The 23,243-nt window shown below is 35.9% G+C and overlaps 1 protein-coding gene across 2 annotated transcripts; it reads left to right on the forward strand.

Moving 5' to 3' along the window:
• Nucleotides 1-1,392: 1,392 nt before the first annotated feature.
• LOC149409164 (uncharacterized) lies at nucleotides 1,393-13,815 on the forward strand. 2 transcript variants are annotated; one of them, XM_089650096.1, is made up of 7 exons: nucleotides 1,393-1,450; nucleotides 6,544-6,645; nucleotides 6,734-6,895; nucleotides 7,101-7,384; nucleotides 7,472-7,549; nucleotides 8,047-8,118; nucleotides 8,395-13,815. In XM_089650096.1, exons 1-7 carry the CDS (start codon nucleotides 1,446-1,448, stop codon nucleotides 8,583-8,585), a joined length of 894 nt encoding a protein of 297 aa, XP_089506222.1. In that variant the 5' UTR covers nucleotides 1,393-1,445; the 3' UTR covers nucleotides 8,586-13,815. The 2 variants fall into 2 exon arrangements, with proteins under 2 accessions (XP_089506222.1, XP_089506221.1); XM_089650095.1 differs by having other exon boundaries at nucleotides 1,424-1,450; nucleotides 6,541-6,645.
• The last annotated feature ends 9,428 nt before the right edge of the window (nucleotides 13,816-23,243 follow it).

A 23,243-nucleotide genomic window follows, 5' to 3' on the forward strand; every position in this document is an offset into this window, starting at 1 on the left:
AATGTAGGTAGGTAGTGATGAGAACTGATAAGGAAGATTAAATAATAGAATGTTTTAATATCAACAGACGCTAATTTATTAAAACAATTATTAAAATAATTAATCAAATAAAATAAACATGAGACTCTATCAAACAACTTATCTCCGGGCGTGTCAAGAATAAACGTGTGTTTAACGCCATCTTGATAAAATTTTGACTAACGAACATGTAAAATTAATAAATTTAAAACATATAAGGTTTAATCATCACCATCATTTTAGCAATTATAATTTATCCGGTGTGTATCGACCTTAAACTAGCTGTCATCTCGTATTTTCCCAAACAAAATGGCAGAATTCCACAGGATTTTATCAAATTACAAAGTATATCCTGAAAGATTGGCAAAGCTTATTGCTATGATATGGGCTTTTTTTTAATCTTTGTTTCTTGTTCTATCACGAAACACAAAAACATGGATAAAAATCTCCAGTTCAAAGTCACAATTATTTAAAAAGCAGCACTCTGATTTTGACATCGTGAAATAGGCTATCTGTATAAAACGATCAAATGATTTAAATAAAGCAAGCAGGGCAGTTATTCTTATTGGTAATTGTAAACAGTTAATGTATCTTCCTAATGTAGTACCACTTCTTTGTGGTAAATGTATAAAATATCATAATTTAGTTCATTCAAATTTAACAGGTTCACGTACCAAATAACACAAAATAATTTTCACGCATTATTTTTATCTTGATGTCAGCAGTCAGCATATAAAAAAATGATTTTCTAGTATATATTTGGATCTGTGGTTGTAGAACAGGTCATAGAGAACATAAAACGTAGAAAATATTCAATGTGAATATTCAAAATATCCACTGGCGGCAATTTCAAATATACTCACGCACAAAATTCGCGCATTTACAAAGTTTACGATTTTTTTATAATTTTTCTATCAAATATACAAATACAAAATAATTAATAAAATATAGGTGAGTTCATTGGCTACATAGCAGTATATTTTTTTTTATATGTTTACATATACAAATATGGAGTAATGATTTTTTTAATGTGGTCGGAAATTTTTCCAAATTAACTTTCAAAGGTGGCGAGCAATTGAAGCTATTTTTCATTATTCTCTCTGTCGCTCCAGTGGTTCCACTCGAGCGAACATGTCGAATAATTCGACGTTTTTTTTTCTTCTAATATTGAGCATTTGAGCATGTCGAATTATTCGACGTTTATTACGTACCACTCGTAAAAATTAAATATAATATTATTTAAACCAGTCCCTGGCCAGTAATTTATTCCGTTGTAAAGCTGGTAAAATTGGCTTCTTCTATGGCAACACCGATTATCAATAGATTATGCTTCTGGAATAAATATTTGGCGGTTTTAACTGACAGTTGTTTCCAAAAATTTTACTTTCGAGTTTTAAGTGATTGGTTATATTTACACATCTTTTAAAATGCCGTAAGTAATTGTGTTTTTTGCGTTATAACACCATAATATATATTAGTGTAATCGTGATTCAATTATTAATGTGTTTTCAACTCCTTTGATTAAAAAAACGGGTTTTTTTTAGCATATTTTCGATACGAAACTATAATTTCTGGCGGGGTTAGGTTTTTTAAGTTATTAATTTGCAATTCAATTCCTAATTACTCCACTTGTGTATTTGAAATAGTGTTTTTCTATTAGAATGATTCATTACCAAGAGATAATTATAAATTTTATTTAGGTGTGGTCATTTTTTCTCCAGATATTTGTAATTTTATAACTCAGTAGAAATGTCGAAAAAATCGGAAAAATATTAGGGTGAAATGCAGATCACGCCAAACTCTGGGAATTGAATAAAAATGCACTTTCTAGATGAGAAAAGTGTGTAGAAACTCATTAAAAAAAGAATTAAGGCGCGGAAGAATAAATTGAGGGAGATACAGCCGATCAAAGTTTAATAAAATTGCACTTCGCGATCTGAGGGTAATATTCGGTTTATGGGAGTATAACCGAAATTGAACTTGATTTAGACTAATTTAGGGCTGGGGAATCCGAATCTGAAAGAATTAGGTGGGGGTCGGCACTATTAACTGAGTTATAGGGTTTTGAAACTTCGTACGCGATACATAGGAACCATGTTTTATTTATCAATTATGACTTAAGAAAATCAAATTAGCAACTATTTAATTTTGAAATTTCAGTAGTGCCAACCAAAAAAAGAAAAGTGTTGCCATAAAATAATAATATTTTTTTACAAAATAGGTTAGGTGTTTAGTTTGGGTTAGAGTAGGCAGAAGAACATGGGAAAAAGGTAACTAACTAACTAACTAACTAACCATCACGCCGTTTCCCCGCAGGGGTAGGCAGAGAGGACGGACCGCCAAACAACTCGGTCTTGGCACACACTCCTTGCCTCATTCACATTCATACATCGTCTCATACATACTCTTCTATTGTTCTGACTCTTGACATGGCCCGACTCAAGTATCTGATTCACTTGGTCGTGCCATGTCTTCCTCGGGCGCCCCCGACTTCTGCTACCATTCACAATTGCATCGTATATTCTCCTTACACTCCTTTATTCGCTCTACATGCCCAAACCATCTAAGCGTCCCTTTCTTGATCTTACTCATTACGCTTACATCAGCCTTGCACTCTTTGCGGATATCCACATTCCTCACACGATCATACATGGTTTTACCACACATACGCCTCAGGGATCTCATTTCAACAGCATTCAATCTACTTTCATCCTTTCTTTGCCAGTTCCATGCCTCACTTCCATACATCAGGGTAGGTACCAGCACTCCATTGTGGACTGCTAACTTCGCTTCTTTGGACAATTTTTTGTTAGCGCCAACTGCGTTCAGTCCTCCATTAATGGAGTTACCTGCATTTACTCTTCTTTCAATATCTCTGTCAGCCTTCCCATCACTCGTAAACATGCTTCCTAAATACACAAATTCATCCACCTGCTCCAAGTATTCCTCATTCACAGCTATATTACACACTGTTTTCGTACTTTCTCTTTCAAACACCATTACTTTAGACTTACTTACATTCATCATTAACTCATTCTTCACGCATATTTCGTTCATCCTAGACACGAGAGACTGCAGATCATTCATACTATTAGCAATCAGCACCGCATCATCAGCATACAACAGGCAACATACTTTCAGATTACTCAAATTCGCGCCCAATCCCACATCTTTCAATTCTTGCATACAATTATCCATGTATAGATTGAATAACCACGGTGACATTACGCAGCCTTGTTTAACACCTTTTGTGATATCAAACCACCCCGTAAAACCACCGTTCACCCTAACACATGCAACGCTTCCCTCATATAGAGACGCAATTGCCTGAGTCAGATTCGCATTCACTCCATACTTGGACAACACCTTCCATAGCTTTTTCCTGTCGACTCGGTCGTATGCTTTTTGTAGATCTACAAAGGCACAGAAAAGTTTCTGGTTTTTTGCCAGAAACTTCTCGGTGAGCATACGCAATGAGAAGATCTGGTCCATGCACCCCCTTCCACTCATAAAAGCACCTTGCACATCCCATATTTTATCCTTTGTTTCCTTTCTTACCCTTTCAATCAAAATTCTACCATACAGCTTGCCAACTGAACTTAGCAGGCTAATAGCCCTATGATTCCCACATTCCATACGTGACCCTTTACCTTTGTATAATGGCATGATCACTGCTCTTCTCCAATCTAAAGGCGTGTAACCTTCCTTTAAACATTGGTTAAAAAGATTGCACAACCATGTGAGAATTATACGGCTACCTCCTTTAAAATATTCAGCAGCAATATTGTCGAAACCGACAGCCTTACCATTCTTCATACACTTAATTGATCTTTCTATCTCATCCATGCTAATTTCGGTAACATTCAGTGCATCATCGTTCGTATCTGATTCGCCGCTAGAATCACTGTCACTCACTTCGCTTTCAAAGACTTCCTCGAAATACTTCATCCATCTCTCTTTTATTTTTTCCTCATTCGTCAACATTTTTCCATCTTTCGATTTTATTACTTTCATGCTTCCGGTTTCAGGGCCACACCGGGACCTTTTGACTTCCTTCCAAAACAACTTAATGTTTTCTTGGAAATGGTTTGTCATTTTCATTCCTTCTTCCTCTTCCAGGCGTTTCTTTCGTTCTTTCACTCCAACTCTTACTTTTTTCTTACATTCCTTATATACTTCTTTCGCTCGATCCTTCTCTTCGCTGGAAGAACTGCCAGCCGCAATCAGACATAACCATGCTTTCTTCTTCTCTGAGACCAGTGCTTTAATATCATCATCCCACCATGCATCACCTTTCTTTCTACCTTGCGTACTTATTCCACACACCTCTCTAGCAGATTCACAAAGACTCACTTTTATGTGGTTCCATGTTTCGTCTATGCTTAGACCATCCATTTTTTTCTCATTCAATCTCATCTCTGCACAATTCACATACTTACTCCTCTCATTATCGTTTTGTAGTTTTTCTATTTTGATTCTTGTTGGAGTTAGTACCGTTTTCACTTTAGAGCGCCAACCGCGAAAGAGGTTTACTCTCGACACCACCAGAAAGTGGTCAGTTTCAACCTCTGCCCCTCTGAAAACTCTCGTGTCCTCGGTAACGGCTCTCAACCTAGAGTCAATTACTACAAAATCGATAATTGACCTCTCATTTCCTCTTTCCCACGTATATTGGTGGATACCTTTATGATCGAAAAAAGTATTGGACACAAAAAGGTTCCACTCTAAACATACTTCAAGTATTCTGTTCCCGTTGTCATTCGTTCTTTTATCCCCAAACATACCTAAGGCCGATTCAAATCCGTCACGTCTAATTCCTACCCACCCATTCAAATCGCCTGCCATTATAATCCTTTCATTAATATTTTTCAGTCTCATCACATCATTCACACCAGTCCAAAAATCATCTTTCTCTTCGTCACTCTCAGAATTGACAGGGGCATAACAAACAACAAGAAACACCCTTGTCAAACCGATTTTGAACCTAATCCACATTATTCTCGGACTTACACATTCATACTGCAACATACATTCAATCATTCTGGGAGACAGTAGCGCTGCAACACCTTGACAAGCCCTCTCCGTATCTGGTCTCCCAGACCAAATGACGAGCCTATCGTTATGCTGCATTGTACCGCTCCCTTTTTTCATACTCTCTGTTACACAAAGTATGTCCAAACATTTGCTAACCATCGTGTCACACAATTCATTCATCTTTCTTTCCATACCTCCTCTAATATTCCACGTACCTATTCGACATTGTTCGAGTTCCTTCCTCCTCTTTGCGCCACCGAAGGGTTGGCGATGTGATGGATAGCGAGCCTCATCGACACCTGTGTCGGCCATTCCCTTCTACAAACTGCTTATCTAGTCTAACATAATGATACTTAGGTATAAATCACTAACATACAAATTAGTATAATATTTAACTTAATCCTAACGCCATCAAAACTATTCCAGATGTCCAAATGAAAAAACTTAATTCTAAAACAAAAAGTATTATAATCACTATAACAATACACTAATCACTGCATAATTGTTTGTACTAGTTCATATTGGCAGAAGACAAAAGACGCGGCTTCATTTCGATTTCGTCCTTCCTAGGGCGTAGGTAGAATTAAATAACAAACCAGTCTATACAAACCTAGCGTAGCCCACAAACTACTTGAAAACTGGGATATAACTCTAAAGGGGACGCGAGCAGGCGTTATTAAAGGGGCAATTTTGTGTAACAGGAAATAACATGGAAAAAAGGTATTAGTATTAAATCACAAACCGTCTATACAAACCTAGCGTAGCCCACAAACTACTTGAAAACTGGGATAAAACTCTAAAGGGGACGCGAGTGGGCGTTATTAAAGGGTCATTTTTTTGTTATAGAAAATCACAGTTAGGTTAGGTTATATATATACATAAATTAAGTATTTACAAGATTTTAAATAATAAACTACCAATCTGGCAAATGATATTTAATTTTCAGAATTTTCCATGCATTGATATTATTATATGGCAACATTTTTTATTTTTTGGATGGCACTACTGAAATTTCAAAAGTATTAAAAGTTTTTAATTTGATTTTCGTGACAAAATATGGCGGCGGACTGTCCGAATATGGTGATAATATCAGATCGCGAAGTGCAATTTATTAAATTTTGATCGGCTGTATCTCCCTCAATTTATTCTTCCGCGCCTTAATTATTTTTTTAATGAATTTCTACACACTTTTTTCATCTAGAAAGTGCATTTTTATTCAATTCCCAGAGTTTGGCGTGATCTGCATTCCTCCCAAATATTAGATGAAATTTGATGTAAAGTTACCATCACACAATGAATATGGGATTATTTCGTTTCGTTTTGTAATTAATTAATTTATTTACTTATTTCAAATTTCTACAGAGCCAATAATCCACAAGAAAGTGTTCCACAATCCATGTATAAATATCTATTTTTTATATGATAAGATATATAAAAATCTATGATTTGATTCAAAATATAAAATCTACATGAAATATTTTTAATTAGAAGTGTACCGATGCAGAGAGGCAGAGGAAGAGGCAGAGGGAGGGGGGCTGTACGAGCTGGACGTGGAAGTCAACGTGGAGCAGCTCTGGCAGCTCGGTCTGGAGTGTTAGTATTTTTTAATGTTTTTAAATAAGGTTTTTTTTGCTGTGGATAAGGGGTAGAGCTCATCATATATTTTAATTTATTTTAACAGTGACCCTGCTCTGGTTATGGTGCGGGAAGATCGCGTCAGGGCCCTAAAGGACGTTAGGGCCCTGCCTGCTTCTTTCCAACTGGAGCTGGAAAACCGTAAATTTAAGAAGCAGGCGGCGCGGATTTTGCTCCCCACCGCGCCTGCAAGAAAAGCTAAAAGAAAGTAAGTTATCGTCTTTAGATGCATTACACAATATTATTTTTTTTCCCTGAGAGCTTTCCGCCACCGTGAGAGTTGGTTGGATCAGCGCTCTCTGCATTATGCACATGCAGTAAAATCAGCGCTATTCCAATTCTTATTGTTTTTTATTTACTGTTTCACGTGTGAATGACAACGATTCATATGATTTTTACGTATATATTTTCAGAATTCCATCTCCGGAGAGAGTAGCGTGTCCCTTTTCACAGGGCACGCCTTCAACGCTGCCATCGCCTATTCCCCCACCGTGGTTATCCAACGAGCAAGCTGGCACAACGACGACCCAAGCAACGGCTCCCGCTGTGCCAACGCGGGCGACTTCTCCAGAGCCGTTACCTGGGACATCGCGGGATGGGGAACGCCAGTGGGGCGATCTCTCTCTGGAGCATGGCTACCATAGAGAGCTGTGGGTGGAAGTGCCGTTCTGCCAGGAAGTGTCTGCGTTTGGAAACGGTGAGTTTTTTTTAATACATCTTACCAGAGGCGTTCCGTAATTGAAATATAGACATATTAAATCAATTTATGTTTTGTACATTTCAGAGCCAGGCATGGATGGAACGGGGACTGGTGACGTTCAAGCTGCAGCTCTCTATTATGATGAGTCGGCACTTGAAAACCGTAAGTTATAAAACTAACTAACTAACTAACCTTCACGCCATTTCTCTACACGGGTAGGCAGAGGATGGACCGCCATACAACTTGGTTTTGGCACACACACTCTCTTCTTCATTCAAACTCATCCGTTCCTCCCCTTGTGCTATTCTGACATAGCCCGCCTCAAATATTCAATTTATATTGGTTTTTCTCATAATTTAAGTAAATCAATACATAGTTTTATTGTGCCTCGCTCTAGAGCGATACTCTCAGTATCGCGCTGGTGAGAGCCCACTATTCAGAATTGAACATTGCTTGAAAATCGTGGAATGGGGAACGCTAGTGGGGCGATCACTCTCTGGAGCATGGCTACCATAGAGAGCTGTGGGTGGACATGCCGTTCTGCCAGGAAGTGTCTGTGTTTAGAAACAGTGAGATTATTGTTTTAAAACGTCATATCAGAGGCGTTCCGTAATTGAAATAAAGACACATTAAATCAATTTGTGTTATATACATTTCAGACCCAGGCATGGACAGAGCGGGTGAATTTGAAGCTGCATCTCTTCATCATGATCAGTCGGCATTTGAAGACCGTAAGTTATAAAACTAACTAACAACGCCATTTCGCTACACGGGTAGGCAGAGGATGGACCGCCATACAACTCGGTCTTGGCACACACACTCTTTTCTTCATTCAAACTCATTTATACCTGCCCTTGTGTTATTCTGACATTGCGCGCCTCAAGTATTTGATTAACTTGATCGAGCCAAGAGTTCATTATCTTAAAGCGTTGTACCAAAGGGAGTAAGTACTAGTGTAATGAAGTAAGTAGAAATGTTAACTTAATTTGTGTTTTCTGTTGTTTTAGAAACGGATCTGGACGAAGGGAGCGACGTCGACGAGGATAACTTATGCATGCCACCAAAACCTTATCATCGTATGAACAATGCACTTAACCTTTTCTCTGCGGGAGACGCACGCCTGCGACGCACTGTACATGCCCTGTACGCGGGTGGCACATCTGTGCGACGCAAAGTTTCTTCGGCGTTATGGGTATGAAACATGCTTGAGCACGGTAAAACTTATACTCTTAAAAAATCTCACATCTTTACACTACTGACATCTTACGATATTTATCCATAATACGTATCCTAATCATCGATATAAAGATTTGAAGGGATCTTCCAACTCAGAGCGAAAAATGAATCAGTTTGAATTCTTCCCGCGTCTTTACACACGTTATTGCGCAGGCGCATTTTATAAGATTCTCAAACAGAGACGCTCGCCGTGTAGATTACATTGTTTTATCGAATTATTGTTTGCTTTTTCGTGGATATGAACTTTTTTAATTACAGTGTACATTCATCTGATTTATCATATTTTAAAATAAGTTCAGTTACATAAATTCATTCAAACTATTGAAGAAATATAAAATTTCGTCAGTGTTAGATTATTTTCAAATAAAAATACGTGGTTAAAACTTTTTTTTAGTGAAAAATCAAGTGTAAAGTTGTACAAGTTTGACGTTTTATCAATTTTTGAAAGTATTTTTATTGCCAAAATACAAAATGTCGGGTCGTGGTCTTAATGACGAAGAAATATTTGGTGCTACTTTAGAAATAGATTCAGATTTTGAAATTAGTGACAGTGACGTCGATAATAATTGCGAAGATGCTGAAATACATGAAAGCCATGATTCTGAACCCGAAATGAACATTGAAGAAGGAGAAGAAGTGGTTGAAAATCTGTGGACTGCCGGCCCTTTCGTACCCATTATTTATGAATTCGACGATTTCGCATCAGGTATCAATCCAGATACCAGGTTAACTGAAGACACGCCCGAACTTATGTTTTTTGAACATTTTTTGAATACAGAAATTATGACAAAAATTGTTGATGAAACAAATCAATTTTATCAATATAAAGTTAGGACAATGGATTTTACAGCAAAATCGAGAGTTACAAAATGGGTTGATACAACAGTCTCAGAAATGTACGTTTTTATTGCGTTAACATTTGCCATGACTAGGAACAAACACTTAGCTATCGAGGAACATTGGAGTACGAACCCCATAATCTTTTCACCAATATTTGGAAAGACAATGCCCAGAGACCGTTATCAGATAATATTACAGATGCTCCACTTTAGTGATAGTAATATTCAAACGCCTACTGATAGACTGCATAAAATACGTGTTCTTGTTGACCACACACGAAATATTTTTAAATCAACTATGATGCCCCATGAAAATCTATGTATTGACGAAAGCATCATCGTTTTCAAAGGCCGTCTATTATTCAAGCAATACATTCCATCTAAACGTCACCGATTTGGAATAAAAATGTTTGTGATGTGTGACGTCATGACGGGTTTCATTCTCGATTTTATAATTTATGTTGGTTCTGATACAGAAAAAAATGATACTCAAGGTATTGGTATTTCGGGAGGCGTTGTAACCACCCTTTTGTCAGATTATTTCGGAAAGGGTCATAATTTGTGGTGCGACAACTGGTACACTAGTCCAAATTTATTTAAATATTTACACGAAAAAAAAACTAATGCTTGTGGCACTGTTCGGAAAAACAGGAAAGGCATGGCACCTTTTGTTAAATTGAAGAAAGGGGAAATCCAATCAAAGCACCAATCACCGTTGTTAGCTTTGAAATGGCACGATAGGCGTGAAATCCATATGCTGACCACTCTTCATGATGGTTCTGTTGGACCATCGGGAAAAATAAATAGATCGACAGGAGAGCCCATTTTAAAACCACAATGTGTTCTAGACTATAACAAGAACATGGGTCTAGTAGACAAAGCTGATATGATGCTAAGCAACTTAAGTTGTATGAGGAAGTCACTCAAATGGTACAGGAAAGTTGCATTTCATATAATTGATTTGTATTTATTAAATGCTCACATAATATACCAAACTGTAACATCAAAAAAAGTCAGTTTGGCTGATTTCCAAATGGCTGTGATTGAGCAATTACTAGAGAAATATCACAAAACTTTGCCGAGTATTTTACGTCCCACAACATCAAGAGATTACCCGATGCGTTTATCATCGAAAATTGTTTCCAAACACATGCCCATTAAAGTTCCCCCTTCAGCAAAAAACACAAACCCTCGTCGAAGGTGTCGTGTCTGTGCCACTTCAACACTGAAGCCCAAAGTCAGAAAACTTACTAAATTTATGTGCTTAGAGTGCAATGTGCCGTTATGCGTTGAGAACTGTTTCAAAATTTATCACGATAAAAAAATATATTAAGTGATACATATTTACGGTGACATAATAACAGAAAAATTATTTCATTATTTTTGTAAATTTAAGTGTAGTTATTTTTTATTATATGAACCTTTTTAAGTGTGTCAATATTTCATGTATCCAGTCAAACGCGACATCGCACCCATAAATCAACCACTTACATCGCACCACAGTTGAAGAGCTCTACTCCGGTATGTTTATAAGCATGTGTATCGTTATCTTTGAAATATAAACATGGCCGCCCGGGTATACCGTATCAGATTACGAATATTATATACTTCGAATTTTTATCAAATCTCATTGATGTTCGGATTGTTTATTTATACTTGAAAAGATAATTCAAGACATAAGCGACGTATTTTTTAAAACAAATTTTAAAATCCATGCGTGATTATTGTTTAAAGTCATAAATTAGATTGATGATAAATAGCCCCGCGTGTGAACGAAGTGATACAAATTAATGACGCATAGAAAAGGTTAACCCCGGTATGGCCGTAGACCTAAGACAAGACCAGGTAGATAGAGAGGCAATGCGTTCGATTCTGCCATCTGATAGTTACTCTTTCGATTGGTCCAGCGATATCTCACATTTTAATGGGATAAGGGAGATATTCACAGGTACGCCGGGACCAACTTTCAATACCGACGAAATGGGCAAACCTGTGGATGCCTTTCTTAAAATCTTCGATGCCGATTTCGTTGAACTGATCGTAAGAGAGACTAACAGGTATGCAGAACAACACATTGCGCTAACCCAATTCAAGCGCTATGCGCGTATCAATAGATGGGCTCCCACGAATAAAGAGGAAATGTACGTATTCTTGGCACTTCTAATGCATCAAGGTATTTGTCCCCTTCCCGTTGAAAAAGACTTCTTCTTTTCAATTGACGTCACCGCCATGCCTTATTTCAGCAAAACCATGGGCTATAATCGTTTTCTTCTAATAAAAAAATTCCTTCACTTCACCAACAATGAAACTCTTTCTTCTGATGTACCGTTATCTGTGCGAAGGTTACAAAAGATTCAGCCCGTCTTGGACCACCTCTCCCATAAGTTTGAGAGTTTATACCTGCCCGAGCAAGACATCTCTCTTGATGAATCCTTACTCCGCTATAAAGGCCGTTTGGGATTCGTCCAGATGATCAAATCTAAAGCGGCAGGCTCGGGTATAAAGTCTTACGAGCTTTGTGAGTCCAAGTCTGGCTATCTTTGGAAATTCCAAATTTATACGGGGAAGACCATTTCCAGTCAGACTGAATCGACACATCCAGACCAGGAAGACATGACGGAAGACGACATAACGGAAGACATGACACAGGCCAACTTTTCTGGTGCTCACAATATCTGCCCAGTTGGGGCCACTGCAAAGATAGTATACGATTTGGCCAGCCCTCTGTTTAACAAAGGGTACACGCTAATAATGGACAATTTTTACAATAGTCCATTATTAGCGCGATGCCTCAAAAGAAGTGGGATGGATTGCATGGGCACATTGCGGTTGAACCGAGAATTTGTGCCCAGTATATTTAAGTCCAATCTCAAATCAAAACTGAGGGAAGGTGAGCTCGTATACTCGAACTGCGGGGACCTCAATGTTATGGTTTGGTTGGACAAAAGCTTGGTAAGTATGTTGTCCACCTACCATAAAGCAGAAATCGGGGCAGTTGAAAAGTTTGGGGCTTGGAAATACAAACCCCAAATTGTACTAGACTATAACAAGGTAATGGGGGGAGTTGACAGAAAGTATCAGCTTTTGGCAGGCTACCCCGTTGAACGACAGCGAAACCTGGTCTGGTACAAGAAGCTTTTCAGGAGACTACTAAGTGTTTCGGTGCAGAATGCGTACATATTGTACAGTTCAAAGCTCCGCAAGGAAAATAAATGCATTTTGTATCGAACATTTAGGAGTGAGGTTGCGAGGAATCTCCTTCAGCTGTTCTGTCACAGGGAAATTAACCCGACTCCGACTGTGATCATTGGCCAAATAGCTCAAAGAAAGATTCTGCGTACTGTCCTGGAAGGCAACCACTTCTCGGTCCATAGCGGGCGAACGTTGAATTGTGTGTGGTGTTCAATTAAAAAAATTACCAAACGAACTACAAAAAAATGTGACGTGTGTGATGTGGGATTATGCAATGATTGTATGGTCCCATATCAAACCACCCCACTCTCCATATTGAATAACTGAGGGTTTTTTTATTTTATTTTTCTTTTCTTGTTTTTAGTTGTGAAATTATAATTTATAAATTTAATGAACTTTCTTTGGACATCAATAACGATGGCCTGGATGACAGGACCAAGTCATTTCTTTTTACATCTCATAAAAATGTTATAACGACAAAGGACCCAAAGGTACGAGTTCTATCTGATAAGGTTTGGTGGACATTTAATATGTATATTTCAATTCTGATCATTAAAATATACATATTAAAAAATGCATAGGTATTCTCATTCTTTCCTGCTATTGTACACATTAAATAACTTGTTTTATCAACATGATTTGTTTTTGAGGTGTTATGCCGTCTCGCTGTACCTTTTGTATCTGTAACGTTTTGGGCAGCGTTAGTTATAGAAGGAGGTAGCGCGACACGGCATAACACCCCAAAAACAAATCATGTTAATACTTTGGCCATGAAAATCTCAAATCACACTAGTTTTATTTTTATGTCTTAATTATATATTTTGTTAATTTTTCTGTAAAGAGGCTTTTTTAGATCTAGTCACTTAACAAAACTAAGACATTTCAAGCAATGTTTAAATCTGAATGGTGGTCTCTCACCAGAGCGATACTAAGAGTATCACTCTAGAGCGAGGCAAAATGAAACTATGTATTGATTTACTGAGAAAAACCAACATAAATTGAATAAATTTTTATTATGACGAAGTGTGTTAACAATTTTTAAATAAATATGCTGCTCTACCATTGTAATTATACAACTGTAATTTTAATTTAATGAATGTAAAAGCCCATTAGGGCGTAAATAAATAAATAAATCAATTATTTGTTCCCTCAATTATTTTCCTCTCCACTATTTTTCTTTAGATTTCCAACTTTTAGATAAAAAAATATCACTAAGATTTTATTTGCCGATCGACGCTGATACAACAGGTTTGATATATATCTTGTAAGGAATGTCTGAGCGGGCGCCAGCGAGTTATAAAATAACTACGCAAGAAGTTAAAATGAGTAATCCCTATTTGAATTATAAGTACATTGTTAAAAAGTTATAAGTGAAAAAGACCTTTCGTAGTTTGCAAAGTAGACCCTCATTGTTCCAGCGTCGCACGAACACACCGTAGGCTACTGAGTCCAGCAAGCAACTGAGCTCGACGAAGTGCCGCTCCGCACTCATAGCTCGAAACAGTAGTGCCAATTGTAGAATGTTGACCAATGTTTATCTTAATCGGGTAGGAACTGCCCGTCCAGAAGTACGCACTGCTACAATCTTAGTATGCTGTCCGTCTTTGCTGTCCTTCTCTGGCAACTTCTGAAACTGAAATGGACGGGCCCTGTTTGGACAACTTGGAGCCTGAGGTGCTCCACCACATAGACGTCGGAAACTCATATCGTCATTTTTGAAGCCCCTTGCTGCCCTCCTTTACGCAACTACTGATTTCTACTGCAGGAGTGGTTTCAAGGCCTGTTGGCCACGAGGTGTCAGGCGAACCTCAGACTTATAGGCATAAGTCTTTTGGCTGAGGGGGCATTGTAGCAGTTCTTTACTACCCGCTACATTTCAAGATTATTCGGAGTATGTAAACACTGAACTCCGGCAAGAAGAGAGGAGACGGCAACTCGAGCGGGCCCGAGCGGCCAGCAATGTTACCGAAGCTCCCGATTTTTCGGGAGATCTACCGATTTTTCACTTCATCTCCCGATCTACCGAAATGGCACCAAAATCTACCGATTTTTCGGTGTTCTCAGCGATTTATCGTTTCTCGTCGATTCTTTGTTTATGGTCCGCACAACAGGCAAATAATTGTCTATGGTTAAAAAAAAACTAAAAAATTCCCCGGATTCGGGAATTGACCAGAATATTTACAAAATACTGCAATCTAAGCATATCTCTATTATACGCGGTTCACACGGGGCGACTTTTGTCGGTCAACTTTTGTTGGTTGGACAATTGAAAGCTAATCGCCACGTGTGAACACTCTGTCAACAAAGTTATCAACTTTTTTTGTTGCCTACTACTTTTGACGTTCGAGTACAATGATATATAACACCCATAGTGGACTAGATCGCCAACCTGGCGGCCATTGCCGTAGGAATTTGAAGCCATCTTGAAAAAGTCAGATTACGGCGGGAATTCAAAATACATGCATTCTATCGTACATTGAACATATTTTTATGTAGTATATTATCAGTTATAATATACTACATTATATTATTATTACTATATTCATGTAGTATATTATCAGTTATAATATACTACATGAATATACATTAAATAATATTAAATTAATACCAGTATCACATATTCGTTCCTTGGGTGTAATATTCGATGAAAACTTGTCATTCATTGAACACATCAACTATTTATCTAATAAGGCTTTAAAGATGCTTGGCTTCTTTTGCAGAACTTAATATTAACTTAATTTTAAGTCAGTAGATTGTATGAGAACCCTCTATATTTCATTACTCAGAAGTCAATTGGAGTATAATTCACCCATTTGGTCCCCTTTATATAAAGTTCATTCCAATAATATAGAAAGAGTTCAGCACAAATTTCACAAGTATGGGGGCGCTATTGATTTATTTATTGACTCCTTATAGAGAATTAAGCATAATCTACACCAACACTTTGTTGAATCCTACAAATTAGAGTAGCGTTGGTAAATTAGTTTTAATGATTTGTCTTATATGTAGTGTTGTTGTAATTTCTTTTTTACTTTATGTTACTCTTACGTTTTACTAATATTGCTTCATATTTTTTAATATTTTCTTATTATACTTGTAATCACAATTTTACAAGTGTGTATTTTGTACCTTCTTTAAAATGGATTATATCTATTTACTGTCAATATCTCCTGTATAATACATATTCTCCTATGTACACTTCATCATGTATCACTTCTATGTAAAAGCCTTTCTAGGCGTATATATATAAATAAATAAATATTTAATAAAATAAAATACTTTTTTGTTTTAAAACCACGATATTTATTAATTTAAGAACCGACCGGTTTCGCTTTACTTAAGCATCATCAGGGTACAAATTAATATTTATTAATTTAAGAACCGACCGGTTTCGCTTTACTTAAGCATCATCAGGGTACAAATTAATACTTAATTTGTACCCTGATGATGCTTAAGTAAAGCGAAACCGGTCGGTTCTTAAATTAATAAATATCGTGGTTTTAAAACAAAAAAGTATTTTATTTTATTAAATATGTCAAACCACAAAGTGATTGCTTTCTACAATAATAATAAATAAATATTTGTTTAAACATCTTTTTATGAAAAGTATACTATATTTCTAATTAAATATTGAGTAAATGATTAGTAAATAAATAAATGGATTATTAACCGACTCACGGAATGTGTGACAAAAGACTTTTCTAATTATGGTTTTAATACATACCGCACCATCATTTTAGGACTCAATCTTTGCCAAATATATTAAAATAAGTTATTGTGAAAGAAAGGAGTTATTGTGAAGGACTGGATTTGACAAAAGTTTGATTGGGAATTGGGAAAAGAGAAAAAATGACATTTTATATTAACAGGATAGGATCCTGGGTTTTTATTAGAAACTAGAATATGTACACTCATTTTTCAAAGCACCGATACGTTGTTGAACGTTTCTTGTGAGAGTCATGCAACGACGTCTTCAAAATCGTTCACGTCAACTTCGCGCACGCTTCGAGCTGACACAACTTACTGCCCTTTGAATAATATCGTCTTCGTTAGGCTATGCCTAATGTTTAGCTTCATTTTTTCATTCAATTTTTGTCCATGGTGATGAAATCTTATTTTTAAATATCTACGGAGAATTAATTTGATCAAAATTTGATAGTGGGTCAAGGTACCAGCTTCTTGATCGAACGCATGATCCACTAAATCGTTGAAAACTGCCGTTCCAACTATTTTCTTAAAAACTATATTCTCAATTATCTGGCTGGCGCCCTTGTTAGTTATTTTACCTTGCTTTTCCAGCAAGCGGAATGCTGCTTCAGTGAGGGAGCACACGTGACTTACACTTTTGGAGGGATGGATAAGACCGCCATTGTCTTGTAAATGTATAAGCCTGTAGCTCCGGTACACAAAGTATTGTGAAGCAGTGGTAGGCTTATCTTCCAAGCTGGAAATGCACTTGCTGCACGTTACTTTCTTCTCAGAAATCAGCTTTCGCACCACGTAGCCTGCGATGTAAGTCGACACGTTCTCCACGAACAACGAGAGGGACGGAATGTCCGGCACCACATCTTCTTCAGGAGTTTGTGGAACTTCGCTGTCAGCATGGTCGTCTTCTGTATTTCTCGGCAGGAAATCATTACAAATTAAGTTTGTCTCATCCTGTGGTATGCAATTACCGCTTCCTTGAAAAGCCGTCTTAAATTTGGCAACTAAAATCTGCCGCACCGCAGACCGTAGCTGGTAAGCTGAAGGATTGTTGTTAAAGCCGCCACGACTTCGAATGCAGGCAAAAAACAGCTCCAAATGATCTTGGCTCAGTTTGTAAGTAAGAAGAAAGCTGAAAAAAGATTTATAAGCAATTAAATTCACTGGTTGTAAACTGTAGGCACAAATAGTAGCACACATACATAAAGAATGCTTACGCCATTTTAGGGCTATCACCAGTGAGCAGCTCCTCAGACAAGGCCAAGACTGTTTTCATGGCAAGGCATAGACCTATGACGCATGTCTTGCGTCGAGAATGGTACACTGGAGTTCCATCCTTCAAAGTTAGGCTTTGCAGCATTGCCATTGTCTTCTTGAAAAACGACCTGTACATATTGTTTATTGTTTATTGTTTATTTATTGTTTGTTTGTAAATATTACATAATACAATTAATGAACTTAAAATGTCCAACTAGGCGATTGCCCGTTTTAGGACATTCCAGTATGATAAAGTTTTTACATGTAATATATGGTACATTATAGTGTTGACTATCCTGTTGTTAAAAAAAAAAAATACATATGTATATTCATATTCTAGAATATTTCCAGTTATATCACGACATATTTTACTATTATTTAGCTGACATAATAATTGAATTAACATAACATAAGCTGAATTAATAGATAAAAACAAGAAAATGAATTTGAAAATGAAACTGAATTGAAGAAATTCTGTTGGTAAGGTAATACAAATGTATATTCATTTTTTTTTTTTTACTATTGTTTAGCTGATATATTAAACTAAAGAAATATTAATATATAAAACAAGGAAATGAAAAATAACAAAAAATGAAAGTAAAGAAGGAACTTTTCCTTTAAGGAAAAATATCACGAAGAATTGAACAATTTTCGAACTTTCTTTATGTAAAAATACAGTTCCTGTAATGCTAATATAATACCAATATAAGTTAAAATGTAAAGAAGAATGTAAAGAAAAACAAAATTTACAATTTAATTACTGTTTTTTAGCATATTCTCGCATTCAACTCTCCCCAAGACCAGAAGCCAATTGTTTACCTGCATACGCAGAATATTAGTACTCTTTGCCTTCCATGCATCAGGTATGAGATTGAGCAGTTTAGGGCCTAAGTATGAGAATTGTCTCTGTGCTAATGATGAGGAAGTGGTGGGCGGAACTGTTGGGTTTTTTTTTGCATGTCTTGTATTATGACAGTGGTTTACGGAAGCTAAGTAGTGCCTCTGTTTTTGAGTATGTAAAATGATTTTCCTCATGTATAATTGTCTTACATCAAGAACACGAAACTCTGCGAACAATGAATCGCTGGGGTACCTGAAAGGTTTTTTCAGTATGACTCTTATAAGCGATTTCTGGGATTTAGCTAAGGGATCGAGTATGGTTTTGGCACAACCTCCCCAACCTAAGGAAGCATAGTCTAGTATGGAATTGCACATTGCAAAGTAAATTCGTTTCAAATCATTTAGACATAGAATATTTCTTATTGCTATAAACAGATGTGTAAGTTTCCTGACCTTTGTGGAAGTAAAGGCTATGTGTTTGTCCCATCTCAGAAATTTATCAATGATAATTCCTAGGTATCTTATATTGTCCACACATTCTAAGGTATTGCATTTACATGTAATAGTGTCGTAACAATGGTGTATTCTAATGTTAATAATTTCTTGTGGTTGACCCGCTTGAGTTGAACTGAAGCAGATGAATTTCGTTTTATCCGAGTTTAGAGTGAGGAGATTACTATCTAGCCACTGTTTAACTTTGTTTATGCCAAATTCAGCTTTAATGCAAGACTCATTCCAGGTTTTGCCTTCGAATAAAAGTACTGTATCGTCAGCAAATGTAATAATGTGGTCTGCAAATGAAGTATTACATAAGTCATTTATATAAACATTAAACAATATGGGACCTAGTGTACTTCCTTGCGGTACGCCATATTTAATATTGGCTGGATCACTTAGAGTACCGTTAATATCCACTCTTTGGCTCCTGTTTTCTAGGTAACTAACAAACCACTTGAAAATTTGACCCTGTATCCCAATTCGCTGTAGTTTATTCAGCAGAATTTTGTGCGAGATAGTGTCGAACGCTTTAGCTAGATCTAAAAAAAGTGCAATGCATTTACTACCTTTATCTAGATTGTTAGAGATGATTTTTGTCAAATTAGCGATGGCGTTTTCAGTGCTTAAACCTTTGAGAAAGCCGAATTGTCTACTAGAAAGGATGTTGTTATTTTCGAGATAAAGGATGAGACGGTTCTTTACAATTTTCTCCATAATTTTAGAGACAGAGTTGAGCAAGGAAACAGGCCGGTAATTATGTATCAGTGATTTGTCCCCACTTTTATGTAGTAAAATGACGATTGACTGTTTTAAATGGTTAGGGAATTTCCCTGAATTAAAGCTTAGATTCGCAATGAACGCAATCGGTATGGCTATGTATACTTTAATGATTTTTAGAAGATTTGATGAAATCTTATCGGGACCACATGCTTTTGATGATTTAAGGTCGTCAATTATCTTCATGACTTCGTAAGTTGAAGTTGTGATTGAGTCTATTTTGTGACCGATCCTAGGGATAGTTAAATTGGCGAGAGCGGTTTCTGATTTCTTACACTTATCGAGAATTTTTTTCGCAAGTGTGTCACCCACAGATGAAAAGTAACTATTTGCAAAGTTTGCCATATCTTTGGGGACTTCAGAGTTTGATGTGTTAATGTATAGCGATTTTATTTCAGAAGATTTATTGATTTTGGATTTGGTTATGTTGCGAAAGGTATCCCAAAAACGTTTTGGATTGCACTTGTTTTCGTAAATGAGTTTTTTATAATAATTTTCTTTCGCCGATGTAATTAATTTCTTACACAAATTCCTATATTTTTTATAATAACATTGTAATACCAAATTCTCAGGATATATTTTTGCCTTTTCATGAAGATGATTTCTTCTGTGAATCGATTTAACTAGCCCCAGGGTGATCCATGGTGTGAATTTAATTTGTTTATTAGATACGGTTATATTACTTGTGTGTTTTGATATATACTCGTGTAGTTTGATAATAAATTCTTTCATTGCTAAGTCAGTATCCGATTTATCTAGAACATTTAGCCAGTTTTCTGCGCTCAAGTCCTCAATTAACTTGTTGAAATTAGTTTTAGCAACGTATTTAATTTTCGAAGAAGTGGGAGGCTTGTTTTTAAGACAAAGAGATGTTGTATAGTGGTCTGAAATAGTTGAGTGTATAACAAAAGTGTCAATAAAGTTAATATTTTTTACATTGATGTGATCAAGACAGGATTTACTCGAGCCCTGTTCACGAGTAAAGCTGTTAATAGTCTGTGTGAAACCATTTTCCGCGAGTAGACATAGATAATCGATTGATTGACGGTGGTAGTCAGGGATAGTGTTAATGTTTAAATCTCCCATTATAATTTGCTGTTCAAATTTTTTCGCATTGTTTAAAATTTCTTGCAATGAAGAAAGGAAGGGGTCAATATTGATGAAGGAAGGAGATCTGTAAATGGCAAATATGCATATGTTATTATTCAATACTATTTTCATACAGTTTGATTGTGCTAAAGTAATTTCCTCTACATGAGCTTTAATTCCGTCCTTGATGTAGATAACAATTCCACTGGATTTGTTGAGGTTGGTTGTGGTGTGATATTCAGAGTAATTGTGGATTGATTTTACGGTGTAGTATTTATTTAACCAGCATTCGGTTAATATTATAACATCGAAAGATGAATTAAATTGATCAAGAAAAATTGTAAAGTCATCTAGATTTGAAATGCTTCTAATATTCTGGTGTATGATTTTTAGACTATATGAGTCCCAGTTATAGTTGTTTAAATTCTCCAGATCTCGAATTATATTCATATTAATGCTAATTACAGAATCATTGTAATTATCCGAAGGTAACTGAAACATAATTATGATTAAATTTACTATGATGTGTGGTGGTGAACCCGTAGTTCTTTTGCGAAAAGTCTGCAAACAAAAAGTTAAAAACGAAAGTGTAAATTACTGTGTTGTTAATCGGTGTTTTATTAATATATTGTATAGTAGAATGTGAGTTCTGATTATTCGAGTATGATGCGTATTTTACTTTGAGATGAAAGTTGAATCCACTAATTATATTAGATGTAAAAGATGTTATAAAAGATGATGGTGTTGGTATGTTTCGTATAGAGCAATCTAAGCAGTTGATGATTATGTAGATATCTGTCATGAAGGCTGCAAATACAAAAAATATGAAAACAATAAAATCAATAAAATGGCCAAATGCAAAGTATGTGCTGATTCTGTAGAGGAGTTGATGCGAAAAAAAATGCCAAAAAACAATAATTAAATACCATAACATGCGAAAAATGCAAAGAAGAACCAATACTAGGACATATTTATGTAAATTAAGATTTTTTCCAGATTTACATAGATTTGTTGGGAACATAATCTTACAAAGACTCTCGCTGCTTGTGATACGTACATATGAGTTTGATTGAAGCACAGAGAGAGGGAATAGAGAGAGTGCATTATTATGAGATAATGAGAGAACATTATATAACATGAATGATAATGTTGATACATAGTATTCCCACTTAAAATATATTTTAACTGTAAAGTGCATACTATAGTGTATAATGCTTCTGATTGTAATTGTTAGGTGTGATAAAGGACAATAATCAAATTTAGTAACATGTGAAAAATGCAAAAGTATGATCAAAAATGTGCGAATAAAATATGTAAATAAAACAGTAGTAAAGGTTTTTGAGAAATACAAAAACATTATTTTGACAGAGCTCGAGCATTTGTAGTTAATGTAAATTCTGTAAATACAAGTGAATATAATAAAAGTTAGCCAAAATAAAAAGATTATTGAAGAAAATAAGAGCATCATATAGTGAGTAAATAAGATATTACTACTCTGATTCCTACGAGAACATGAAGGAAGAATAATATTTACCCAGTAAACAGATATTTTAAAGAATACTAAAACAGCGTGGTTTTTGTTGCTTAGAGGAAGAGTATGGTTAGAATTTTTAATTGTAAGATTCGCAATTTTTATAATAATTTTGATGTTACTAGGGAAAGCTACTAATGAAAGTAAGAAAGAATTATTTTGATAAAAATTAGGTATTATGCTTAGGGTGTGTGAAAAGTATATAGCGGTAATATTCAAATAAAAACTTGTAGTGAAAGTATTATTTATGGAGATATATAATTTTTTTTAGAGAGAGCTAACGAAACGTGAGATACAGTCAAAGGAGGTAAAGTATAATAAAAATAGTGAATGCTGATATAAACAATTTTCACACTGATAATGTTGCTACATGAAAGAACTCCTAAAAAGAGTAGAAATGCATTATTTTCAATTAAAACATTATTATTTATAAAGACAAAGAAATAACTCATGAGAAAACTTGCGATGAATATGATATTATCCGGATTATTTTTGTTTAGCAGTGCAGTAAATGTTGAGGTACTTTTTATCATCTGTCATAGTTGTTGGCGTTTTTCTCGATCAAGATCAGTGATGTTTTTAATCGTAATAATTTTGGATTTATCCGTATGTCTTAGTAGAATGCGCCCCAAAGATGACCAAGAGTATTTATAGTTATTTTCTCTGGCGAATTTTTTAGTTTGGGAGAGTAAGAATTTTCATTTTTGAGTTAGATGATCTGACACGTAAATCCATTTTGCTTCTTGAGATAGCCCTAGATCTGCTGTATTGAGTTTGCTTGAACTGGAGGTAGAGGATTTTTTATAGTCTTTGATTTTGAGTAGGAAGTCATCTCGAGATTTAATACTATTGAACGACACTATTACAGACCTGGGATTTTTTTCGGACAGTT

Source organism: Hesperophylax consimilis, unplaced genomic scaffold (assembly GCF_061612785.1).
Source record: "Hesperophylax consimilis isolate HC1 unplaced genomic scaffold, BYU_Hcon_1.0 scaffold_34, whole genome shotgun sequence".
Lineage (NCBI taxonomy): Eukaryota > Metazoa > Arthropoda > Insecta > Trichoptera > Limnephilidae > Hesperophylax > Hesperophylax consimilis.